Source organism: Panulirus ornatus, chromosome 40, assembly GCF_036320965.1.
Source record: "Panulirus ornatus isolate Po-2019 chromosome 40, ASM3632096v1, whole genome shotgun sequence".
NCBI classification, from domain to species: domain Eukaryota; kingdom Metazoa; phylum Arthropoda; class Malacostraca; order Decapoda; family Palinuridae; genus Panulirus; species Panulirus ornatus.
Window position 1 is genome coordinate 5636740 of NC_092263.1, and position 13907 is coordinate 5650646.

A 13907-nucleotide genomic window follows, 5' to 3' on the forward strand; every position below is an offset into this window, starting at 1 on the left:
ATCAACTGCAATACCATCGACTTCCACTGCATTGCCAAATTTCATTTTCCGCAAGGTTTTCACCGCCTCTTCTCTCTTCACCAAACCATTCTTTCTGACTCTCTCAATTAGCGTACCATCCTGACCAAATCACCCTACACCTGCCACTCTAGCATCAAGCACATTTAACAATCCTTCAAAATACTCACTCCATCACAACCTGTTATCACTTCCCCTTTTATCCCCTTCACCGATGTTCCCATTTGTTTTCTCGTTTTTCACACACTATTTGTCTCCTTCCGAAACATCTTTTTATCCTGCGTAAAGTTTAATGATACTCGCTCACTCCAACTCTCCTTTGCTCTTTTCATCAACCCCTGCACCTTCCTCTTGACCTCCTGCCGCTTTCTCTTATACATCGTCCAATCATTTGTACTCCTGCCATGTATTTGACCGCAGCACGACAGTTCCCGGTCTCCTGTATGTGTGTGAGTGTGTGTGTGTGTGTGTGTGTGTGTGTGTGTGTGTGTGTGTGTGTGTGTGTATGTGTGTGTGTGTGTGTGTGTGTGTGTGTGTGTGTGTGTATGTGTGTGTGTGTGTGTGTGTGTGTGTGTGTGTGTGTGTGTGTGTGTGTGTGTGTGAACGTCTCACATTCTCACGGTACTGGAGTTCTCGGGTGTTGACCCCTCTACTCCACCAGCGTCTGCAGTCAAAGTTGTGGTTGATCAGTCTTGTGTCCTGGACGCCAGCTTCTGCCTCCATGACTGAACCTTACCACTGGAACACTTGTACATCTGAAATCTCATCTATAACCTTCCACTTTATGATGTACCAACCTTCGCTATATTATATATCCTTCCACTTTATGATGTACCAACCTTCGCTATATTATATATCCTTCCAGTTTATGATGTACCAACCTTCGCTATATTATATATCCTTCCAGTTTATGATGTACCAACCTTCGCTATATTATATATCCTTCCAGTTTATGATGTACCAACCTTCGCTATATTATATATCCTTCCAGTTTATGATGTACCAACCTTCGCTATATTATATATCCTTCCAGTTTATGATGTACCAACCTTCGCTATATTATATATCCTTCCAGTTTATGATGTACCAACCTTCGCTATATTATATATCCTTCCAGTTTATGATGTACCAACCTTCGCTATATTATATATCCTTCCACTTTATGATGTACCAACCTTCGCTATATTATATATCCTTCCACTTTATGATGTACCAACCTTCGCTATATTATATATCCTTCCACTTTATGATGTACCAACCTTCGCTATATTATATATCCTTCCACTTTATGATGTACCAACCTTCGCTATATTATATATCCTTCCAGTTTATGATGTACCAACCTTCGCTATATTATATATCCTTCCAGTTTATGATGTACCAACCTTCGCTATATTATATATCCTTCCAGTTTATGATGTACCAACCTTCGCTATATTATATATCCTTCCACTTTATGATGTACCAACCTTCGCTATATTATATATCCTTCCAGTTTATGATGTACCAACCTTCGCTATATTATATATCCTTCCACTTTATGATGTACCAACCTTCGCTATATTATATATCCTTCCACTTTATGATGTACCAACCTTCGCTATATTATATATCCTTCCAGTTTATGATGTACCAACCTTCGCTATATTATATATCCTTCCACTTTATGATGTACCAACCTTCGCTATATTATATATCCTTCCAGTTTATGATGTACCAACCTTCGCTATATTATATATCCTTCCAGTTTATGATGTACCAACCTTCGCTATATTATATATCCTTCCAGTTTATGATGTACCAACCTTCGCTATATTATATATCCTTCCAGTTTATGATGTACCAACCTTCGCTATATTATATATCCTTCCACTTTATGATGTACCAACCTTCGCTATATTATATATCCTTCCAGTTTATGATGTACCAACCTTCGCTATATTATATATCCTTCCAGTTTATGATGTACCAACCTTCGCTATATTATATATCCTTCCAGTTTATGATGTACCAACCTTCGCTATATTATATATCCTTCCAGTTTATGATGTACCAACCTTCGCTATATTATATATCCTTCCAGTTTATGATGTACCAACCTTCGCTATATTATATATCCTTCCAGTTTATGATGTACCAACCTTCGCTATATTATATATCCTTCCAGTTTATGATGTACCAACCTTCGCTATATTATATATCCTTCCACTTTATGATGTACCAACCTTCGCTATATTATATATCCTTCCAGTTTATGATGTACCAACCTTCGCTATATTATATATCCTTCCAGTTTATGATGTACCAACCTTCGCTATATTATATATCCTTCCACTTTATGATGTACCAACCTTCGCTATATTATATATCCTTCCACTTTATGATGTACCAACCTTCGCTATATTATATATCCTTCCACTTTATGATGTACCAACCTTCGCTATATTATATATCCTTCCAGTTTATGATGTACCAACCTTCGCTATATTATATATCCTTCCAGTTTATGATGTACCAACCTTCGCTATATTATATATCCTTCCAGTTTATGATGTACCAACCTTCGCTATATTATATATCCTTCCACTTTATGATGTACCAACCTTCGCTATATCATATATCCTTTTTTTCAAGATATAATTTGTATTTGTCAGGATAAGAATGGTATGGTAATGGTGCTCAGGGTAATGGTATGTGGTGTGTAATACCATGATACACTCACTGTATACCATGATACACTCACTGTATACCATGATACACTCACTGTATCCCATGATACACTCACTGTATACCATGATACACTCACTGTATACCATGATACACTCACTGTATACCATGATACACTCACTGTATACCATGATACACTCACTGTATACCATGATACACTCACTGTATACCGTATATCATTCTTTTGTTCAAGGTACTCCTAATACCATTATATACTCTCACTGTATACTGTATATGGTCCAGGTTATACGTAGAGGTAGGGACTGGAAACTGAGGTAATATAATGACAAACACAATATGAAAGGGAATAGAGCATATCAACCCATCTGGCACAGACCATGTTAACCCATCTGGCACAGACCATGTTAACCCATCTGGCACAGACCATGTTAACCCATCTGTATACCATGATACACTCACTGTATACCATGATACACTCACTGTATACCATGATACACTCACTGTATACCGTATATCATTCTTTTGTTCAAGGTACTCCTAATACCATTATATACTCTCACTGTATACTGTATATGGTCCAGGTTATACGTAGAGGTAGGGACTGGAAACTGAGGTAATATAATGACAAACACAATATGAAAGGGAATAGAGCATATCAACCCATCTGGCACAGACCATGTTAACCCATCTGGCACAGACCATGTTAACCCATCTGGCACAGACTATGTTAACCCATCTGGCACAGACTATGTTAACCCATCTGGCACAGACCATGTTAACCCATCTGGCACAGACCATGTTAACCCATCTGGCACAGACCATGTTAACCCATCTGGCACAGACCATGTTAACCCATCTGGCACAGACCATGTTAACCCAGGATGAGTTATTTTCAGAGGTGCCCACTAACTTCCTGCACGACTTGACCATTGAACAACTGACTCATGCTTTATAACAATGATATAACCAACTTATATTAGTTACAAGCCAAACCTACTTAAGTGAGGATGAATCATGGTGTGTGTGTGTGTGTGTGTGTGTGTGTGTGTGTGTGGGGGGGGGGGGGGGGGGGGAGAGAATGTTGATATTGTCATGAGGCAGACATGTTGTCTGACATCAGTCTGCGGGTTGTGCACATCATATATCTCATTACAGAAAACGTATGTTATCAAAGGGTAACTAAACTAATCAATAAATGCCAAGTAAACTAGATATAAGAGAGAATATGCTTCTGGACGACTTATTTACGCTTTAAGCACATAGCAAATGAAGCTTAACCAAATAGAACCATAAGAACCACATACTGAGTGTCAGTCAGAACCACATACTGAGTGTCAGTCAGAACCACATACTGAGTGTCAGTCAGAACCACATACTGAGTGTCAGTCAGAACCACATACTGAGTGTCAGTCAGAACCACATACTGAGTGTCAGTCAGAACCACATACTGAGTGTCAGTCAGAACCACATACTGAGTGTCAGTCAGTTAAAGGAAGATACCTCAGTGTATGAACATAATTCACGCTTGTAAATTTCTTTTCCTGAACTTTTGTAGTTGTAGTTGTAGTTGTAGTTGTGGTTGATTTTGTAACTTGTACGTGTCAGTGACCATACATCTTTCACTGTCAAGGTTTGCTTCAAGATTACAATACAAGATTACCAACCTGTTCATACCTGGGACCTGTCATCATGCCTTATGGAACAGAAGATTACCAACCTGTTCGTCCAATCAGCTTATGGAAACCATCATTTGGAATAAGACTAAGTCATCTGGAGGACCATCACTCAATAAATGAATCTTAACATGGTTTTCCACGAAGTAATTCATGTCTGATGAATCTGCTGGATTTCTTTAATGAAGTAGTATGACGAACGTAAAGCAAACATGAAGTTTCCCATCAACTTGACTAACTAAAGTTACATGGTAGAGATGGTGTTGTACTTTACAAGTGACAAATGCGTGCCATCTTGAATGATGAGTTCAGCTTTGGCCACCTTTCTTGATGAAACATCAACAGAATGGAGCGAGTACACAGACGATCTACCAACCCAGACGGAGAAACAAATCCTATGAAAGCTGACTGAACGATTTAAATCTATTTAGCTTACAACAGGGAAGGTTAAGATGTGATCTGATACAAAGATTATCAAAGGCTTCGATGATTTCCATGTAACGAATTACACAGGTCGTCTGAGTTGACTCATAGTAATGCTTACAAACTCGTGTGAAAAATTTTACATGAGGCAGTCAAGTTACCTACCAAGTATATAGAGTGGACTGTGGACTCCCAAGTGGACCTCACCTGGGGTTGTTGAGGATAGAATGGACTGTGGACTCCCAAGTGGACCTCACCTGGGGTTGTTGAGGATAGAGTGGACTGTGGACTCCCAAGTGGACCTCACCTGGGGTTGTTGAGGATCGAGTGGACTGTGGACTCTCTCAGCTGGAAGTTGCCGTAGGGTAGAGGGGCCTTCTCCTGTGAGCCGAGCGCAGAGTCCGTGAAGTCTGAGTTGAGGTTCTGACGGTAGATGGACCAGGCGTGTAGGTCATCGTTGGTGGTGGACAGTGACGATCTCCCTTGTGAGGCACAGAGAATGGCAGTGTTAGGTTAGGTATGGACACACGACTTACCTACCTACCTACCTACCTACATTCCTACCTACCTACCTATCTACCTACCTACCTACCTACCTACCTACCTATGAGGAGATTCTGTCATTATACGGACAGGAGCAGCGCGTATCGCTCTCCGCAGAATAATCTAGTGTTAAGATAAACAAAGTACGTGCATCATGAGAGAGTTCGAGTGTTATAGGTAGGTTGGAGAAAACGTGTGTGTGAGGTGAGAGTCAGCATCTCAAATATGAGGCAGATGATATGAAAAGACAGCAAACACAATATGATAATTACCGTATCATAAGTAACAATATTATAATTACCGTGCTATGAAAGTTATGTAACAATGTTATAAGTAACAATATCATAAGTAACAATATCATAATTGCCGTATTATAAATGTTATGTAACAAATTACCGTATTATGAATGTTATGTAACAATTATAATTACCGTATTATAAAAGTTATGTAGCAATTATAATTACCGTATTATAAAAGTTATGTAACAATATTATAATCACCGTATTATAAATGTTATACTTATTTATATTTATTTTGCATTGTCGCTGTCTCCCGCGTTTGCGAGGTAGCGCAAGGAAACAGACGAAAGAAATGGCCCAACCCACCCCCATACACATGTATATACATACACGTCCACACACTCAAATATACATACCTATACATCTCAATGTACACAGATATATACACACACAGACACATACATATATACCCATGCACACAATTCACACTGTCTGCCTTTATTCATTCCCATCGCCACCTCGCCACACATGGAATAACATCCCCCTCCCCCCTCATGTGTGCGAGGTAGTGCTAGGAAAAGACAACAAAGGCCCCATTCGTTCACACTCAGTCTCTAGCTGTCATGCAATAATGCCCGAAACCACAGCTCCCTTTCCACATCCAGGCCCCACACAACTTTCCATGGTTTACCCCAGACGCTTCACATGCCCTGATTCAATCCACTGACAGCACGTCAACCCCGGTATACCACATCGATCCAATTCACTCTATTCCTTGCCCGCCTTTCACCCTCCTGCATGTTCAGGCCCCGATCACTCAAAATCTTTTTCACTCCATCTTTCCACCTCCAATTTGGTCTCACACTTCTCCTCGTTTCCTCCACCTCCGATACATATATCCTCTTGGTCAATCTTTCCTCACTCATTCTCTCCATGTGCCCAAACCATTTCAAAACACCCTCTTCTGCTCTCTCAACCACGCTCTTTTTATTTCCACACATCTCTCTTACCCTTACGTTACTTACTCGATCAAACCACCTCACACCACACGCTGTCCTCAAACGTCTCATTTCCAGCACATCCACCCTCCTGCGCACAACTCTATCCAAAGCCCACGCCTCACAACCATACAACATTGTTGGAACCACTATTCCTTCAAACATACCCATTTTTGCTTTCCGAGATAATGTTCTCGACTTCCACACATTCTTCAAGGCTCCCAGGATTTTCGCCCCCTCCCCCACCCTATGATCCACTTCCGCTTCCATGGTTCCATCCGCTGCCAGATCCACTCCCAGATATCTAAAACGTAACAATATTATAATTGCCGTATTGTAAATGTTATGTAACAATATTATAATTACCGTATTATGAATGTTATGTAATAATTATAATTACCGTATTATAAATGTTATGTAACAATTATAATTACCGTATTATAAATGTTATGTAACAATTATAATTACCGTATTATATACGTTATGTAACAATTATAATTACCGTATTATAGATGTTATGTAACAATTATAATTACCGTATTATATACGTTATGTAACAATTATAATTACCGTATTATAGATGTTATGTAACAATTATAATTACCGTATTATAAATGTTATGTAACAATTATAATTACCGTATTATAAATGTTATGTAACAATATTATAATTACCGTATTATAAATGTTATGTAACAATATTATAATTACCGTATTATAAATGTTATGTAACAATATTCAGTAGGCAGTACATATGTGGCTTTGTAAACCTTGTATGTTGGTGATCATTAAGGACGTGAGGGAGAACTGACCTGGTGGGCGTGTTGGTGGTGGTGGGCGTGGCTCCAAGACGGTTGAAGGCGGGATAGAGTACGCACCTTGTGGGCGTGGCGGTGGGCGTGGTTCTGATATGGTGGAGGGCGGGACAGAGTATCGACGTTCCATGGTGTTCAGCTCCCATAGTTCACTCATCCTGCAGGAGGAGAACAACAGTGTTACTACCGTCTCCTACACTAGTGTTACTACCGTCTCCTACACTAGTGTTACTACCGTCTCCTACACTAGTGTTACTACCGTCTCCTACACTAGTGTTACTACCGTCTCCTACACTAGTGTTACTACCGTCTCCTACACTAGTGTTACTACCGTCTCCTACACTAGTGTTACTACCGTCTCCTACACTAGTGTTACTACCGTCTCCTACACTCACCTCCAACATAGTACATGCTCTGACGTCACCATCATGACGTCACTAACACTACAGAAGACCAACATGCTCTGACATCACCATCATGACGTCACTAACACAACAGGAGACCGAGATGTGTCCAACGGTAACAGTACACCCTGATGAATGGGTAGTGTACATGACCTGTTCTGTTACACCCTGATGAGTGGGTAGTGTACATGACCTGTTCTGTTACACCCTGATGAATGGGTAGTGTACATGACCTGTTCTGTTACACCCTGATGAATGGGTAGTGTACATGACCTGTTCTGTTACACCCTGATGAGTGGGTAGTGTACATGACCTGTTCTGTTACACCCTGATGAATGGGTAGTGTACATGACCTGTTCTGTTACACCCTGATGAATGGGTAGTGTACATGACCTGTTCTGTTACACCCTGATGAATGGGTAGTGTACATGACCTGTTCTGTTACACCCTGATGAATGGGTAGTGTACATGACCTGTTCTGTTACACCCTGATGAATGGGTAGTGTACATGACCTGTTCTGTTACACCCTGATGAATGGGTAGTGTACATGACCTGTTCTGTTACACCCTGATGAGTGGGTAGTGTACATGACCTGTTCTGTTACACCCTGATGAGTGGGTAGTGTACATGACCTGTTCTGTTACACCCTGATGAATGGGTAGTGTACATGACCTGTTCTGTTACACCCTGATGAATGGGTAGTGTACATGACCTGTTCTGTTACACCCTGATGAGTGGGTAGTGTACATGACCTGTTCTGTTACACCCTGATGAATGGGTAGTGTACATGACCTGTTCTGTTACACCCTGATGAATGGGTAGTGTACATGACCTGTTCTGTTACACCCTGATGAATGGGTAGTGTACATGACCTGTTCTGTTACACCCTGATGAGTGGGTAGTGTACTTGACCTGTTCTGTTAGTGAACTTGACCAACTTTATTCAGTTTCAATTTTCATTTTGTTTCGTTTGGTAAGTGTCAAAGGCTGGGTCCACTTCTGTATTGACACAAAAGATATTTACAGTTGAGGACAGTCGACAACACTGCAAAGAACAATATCTCGCAGGCCTAACTTAGGTTACAGTCTGGACCAGACCAGCCTAACTTAGGTTACAGTCTGGACCAGACCAGCCTAACTTAGGTTACAGTCTGGACCAGACCAGCCTAACTTAGGTTACAGTCTGAACCAGACCAGCCTAACTTGGGTTACAGTCTGAACCAGACCAGCCTAACTTGGGTTACAGTCTGGACCAGATCAGACTAACTTGGGGTACAGTCTGAACCAGACCAGCCTAACTTGGGGTACAGTCTGAACCAGACCAGCCTAACTTGGGTTACAGTCTGAACCAGACCAGCCTAACTTGGGTTACAGTCTGAACCAGACCAGCCTAACTTGGGTTACAGTCTGGACCAGACCAGCCTAACTTGGGTTACAGTCTGAACCAGACCAGCCTAACTTGGGGTACAGTCTGAACCAGACCAGCCTAACTTGGGTTACAGTCTGAACCAGACCAGCCTAACTTGGGTTACAGTCTGAACCAGACCAGCCTAACTTGGGTTACAGTCTGGACCAGATCAGACTAACTTGGGCTACAGTGTAGACCAAACCATAAGTGTAAACAATATATAAGAATCTTTATATAATTAGCAAGATGTTGATCAGGGAAATCTTAATGTAACTGGCAAGATATTATTCAGGTAATAACTGGTACAATCTCTCCAGCATGATGACATGCATCAATACAGGTTCAAGTTGTTCCTGTATTATCGTCTTCCAGTTACAGAATATCTGTGTGGTACCTCACCATTGCTCAGTAAAGTTATCAATTTACCCAGTCACAAGAAATTCCATTAATAGATTATATTCAAGAAACAGTGGCAAGTGTTCGTCAGTGTTTACACACGACATGAAGATCTTTGTAGGCCATTATGCTAACTAAACTACACTCTCATCCCCAGAGTTCTTCTTTCTATATATACAAATTACCTTCGTCTGTTCTAGACATAAATGTTCAGCCTCACAAAATACGGCACTGAACATACATGCTGTAAATAACATGACTATTCTTCAGACAGAAAACCTGATAACAGCATTAGAGACGATTACTGTATCATACCCATTATCATTGGACACTATCATCATTCACATGTTTACCACTTTCTTACCCAAGAGTTCTGCTCACCCTCTAAGTGATAAGTATACAAACAACACTATTTGTTCATTGGTTATCACCCGAGACACTAATTACATTCTTTAAAAAATTCACATTTTCCTTTGAGTTTACAGCTTCTCGCCCATAACTATGACATTTACATACACATCTGAGATGCAACAGTAGTGACAACTGTATACAGTCATGCCATCAAAAGTTTGTAGTAATTCTCGTAAACTTCCTTCCAAACTGGCAAAGTTCCTGCTTACAGTCATTGACAACAGAAAACGCAAAATACTGTAAGAGTCACAGAAACATGCTACTAAATGTTGGTAGACTTAAGTATTAAAACATTATATGTAACCCAACAGTTCATGCTGCATAGTTTTCTTCCTCTCTTCCTTCTAAAATTGGACTCGTATTTTATCCGAAGGGTTACACTGAGCACCAGGGGCGTGGTGATGTATTAGGGCCACACTGAACACCTGGGACATACTGACAGACCAGGGTTACACTGAGCACGAGAAAGTATTGATGAACCAGTTAAACTGATCTCGTGGGACATAGTGCTGGTCCAGGGCTACACTGACCTCGTGGGACATAGTGATGGATCAGGGCTATATTGATCTCTTGGGACATAGTGATGGGCCAGGGCTACACTAATCTCGAGGGACATAGTGATGAACCAGGACTATGCTGACCTCGTGGGACATTGTGATGAATCAGGACTACACTGAGCTCGTGGGACATGATGATGGACCAGGGCTACACTGACCTCGTGGGACAGAATGATGGACCAGGGTACAACGTCAGTGCTCCAGTGATGGACCACACACCATTTCTGAGCATGACCTGCATATTGTGCGGCATTCACAGTCAGCTTAGACCAGAGCTGGTCTGTCTCAGGTAACGGTACCCCCCTCCTACTGCTGCCGGCGAGGTGAGGATAAAAACCTGCCAGGTGAGTGTGCTTGAATGGGTCTCTGGGCTGGGCAGGCAACCCTCTGTCCTGCCTACCTCATCACTACTAATGTATTTTTTCCTGTTTCTGTATCGGCAGCTCCTGGGATCTGCCTGTCTTGGCTCTGTTTATGTTTCTTCTTTTCCTTTCTTTATTATTGTCTTCCTATTCCTCTTGTTCCCTGGTTTCTTTATATGCTTCATCACTGTTGTTTGTTTTATTCATTTCATCCCCTTAGTCTCCCATTCATCGTATCTGCTCATTATTACCAAGCTTTCTTCTTCCATATCAATATATCTGTTCTTCTCTCTCATCTCCTTCCATATTATGTCTGTTCTTCTCTCTCATCTTCTTCCACATCAACATATCTGTTCTTCATCTCATCTTCTTCCACATCAACATATCTGTTCTTCATCTCATCTTCTTCCACATTATCATATCTGTTCTTCTCCCTCAACTTCTTCACTTTTATGTATTTTCATTCTTCTAAATATCCGTTTCTTCACGTTTTTCTTCTTAGTTACATTTCTTTATTTCATCCATCTTCTTCGTATCAATCTCATCTCTTTCATCATTTATTATCTTGATCTTACTTCTGTTTACTTTTTCTCTCATACGTTAATCTCATTACATATAATACTAGTTTAAACTTACATCTATATGTCACCATCATCATCATCACCCACAAACTCCATCAACACTCCAGCATCCATCATCAACCACACACACATCCATGAACACTCCAGCATCCATCATCAACCACACACACATCCATCATCACTCCAGCATCCATCATCAACCACACACACATCCATCATCACTCCAGCATCCATCATCAACCACACACACATCCATCATCACTCCAGCATCCATCATCAACCACACACACATCCATCAACACTTCAGCATCCATCATCAACCACACACACATCCATCAACACTCCAGCATCCATCATCAACCACACACACACCCATCAACACTCCAGCATCCATCATCAACCACACACACATCCATCATCACTCCAGCATCCATCATCAACCACACACACACCCATCAACACTCCAGCATCCATCATCAACCACACACACACCCATCAACACTCCAGCATCCATCATCAACCACACACACATCCATCAACACTCCAGCATCCATCATCACCATCACTATCTGTAAGGTTGATCCTGACCATCATTATCAGGTAGTCGCATGGCACTATCATCACCACACAGTGCCATGGTGTCAGTAATTATTATCATGAAGCAGAAGGAGTGGAAAGTCAGCAGGGACTTACCATGACGCTAAGAACACGGGCACAACAGCCCAGCCAGGTGAGCAGTAGACTGAGAGGCATTTGATATACGAGTCAGCAGACATGTTGGTATTAAGCAGGTGTGTGTCTAGCATTCAAGCAGGAAGGTAACAAGCAGGCATAAAACACGTGGCAAAAGCAGGCGGATAATAAATGACCAGGGAAGAGAGAGAGAGAGAGAGAGAGAGAGAGAGAGAGAGAGAGAGAGAGAGAGAGAGAGAGAGAGAGAGAGAACCAATCAGACAGTCAGGCATGTACAATGGCAGTAAGCAGGTGACTAAAAGTTAGATATGCAAGCAGATGGGCAGCAGACAACAAATGAGCAGAAATCCATGTGGCAGGTAGGAGAGAGAGGTGCATGAACATGTAGGATAACTGACACACAAGGACACAAGCAAGTATACTGCAAAGAAAACAGCAAGAAAAATGGCTCTGGCCTTTCCTTCACTTGTTCATGCAATTCATCATTCATGTGTCCGACCTGGCACTCCTGTACATGAACCTTCATCATTTAATGATATACAATGACAATTAACCTTATATGACCAGCAACTTTCCCACATTCATCATAAAAACAAAAGATCTAACCGCCTTGGATCATTATAACCTTGGATCAGCATCAACTTGGATCATTATAACCTTGGATCAGCATCAACTTGGATCATTATAACCTTGGATCAGCATCAACTTGGATCATTATAACCTTGGATCAGCATCAACTTGGGTCATTATAACCTTGGATCAGCATCAACTTGGGTCATTATAACCTTGGATCAGCATCAACTTGGGTCATTATAACCTTGGATCAGCATCAACTTGGATCATTATAACCTTGGATCAGCATCAACTTGGATCATTATAACCTTGGATCAGCATCAACTTGGGTTCTTATAACCTTGGATCAGCATCAACTTGGATCATTATAAACTTGGATCAGCATCAACTTGGATCATTATAAACTTAGATCAGCATCAACTTGGATCATTATAAACTTAGATCAGCATCAATTTGTATTAATATGACTTGGATCAGTATGGACTTGGATCAGCAAGAACTTGGATCAGTACGGACTTGGATTAGTATGAATTTGGATCAGTATGAACTTGGTTCAGCATGAACTTGGATCAGTATGAACTTGGTTCAGTATGAACTATACCTTCCATATTAAGATCTTCACGTCTATGTTAAGATGAGTCATGCTATGTTAAGATGAGTCATGCTATGTTAAGATGAGTCATGGTAAACTACTTCATTTATCAATTGTTCAGCCAAAGGTTGGCTGGTGCAACATGTTTTCTTAACGTTGAAGGTTCAGGCAGTGTGAACCCACTCGCTCAGCTGCAACAGAAAACGGGACGGGAATGAACGGATGAAACCAAAGCTAAGGTGAATGTTGCCTTATGATGATCAGTCATTCATTACCACAGCTCGTGAAGTTCTTATCTTATTCACTCCACTGTGGTAAATCATCCTTTGTTTCTATCGAATTTCTAACTTGAAATGACAGTAGACAAACATACAAACAAACAAAAATAAAAAGTACAAGTTGAAGTAATTATCTTTAAGATGTAATTTCAGGAATTCTTGGATAGTATTTATATTGTTTACATAGGAAAATCATATTGTTTACGATAAAAAAGAATAAAGTTCAGTTTGAGCAAGTTACTGTAAATGTTCCTC

At 40.8% G+C, this 13907-nt stretch overlaps 1 protein-coding gene across 3 annotated transcripts in view; it reads right to left on the reverse strand.

Annotated features, from left to right (window-relative positions):
- LOC139761328 (ATP-binding cassette sub-family G member 8) overlaps nt 1–13907 on the reverse strand; it is a 186950-nt gene that overhangs the window by 146381 nt on the left and 26662 nt on the right. For all 3 annotated transcript variants that reach the window (XR_011715500.1, XR_011715501.1, XM_071685394.1), the window contains exons 2-3: nt 7394–7554; nt 5110–5284 (exon numbers count right to left, since the gene is read on the reverse strand). Coding sequence is in view for 1 of the 3 variants with exons in the window: in XM_071685394.1 (XP_071541495.1) it covers nt 5110–5284; nt 7394–7553 (335 nt within the window). In the remaining 2 variants the exon portion in view is untranslated. The remainder of the gene's footprint in view (nt 1–5109; nt 5285–7393; nt 7555–13907) is intronic.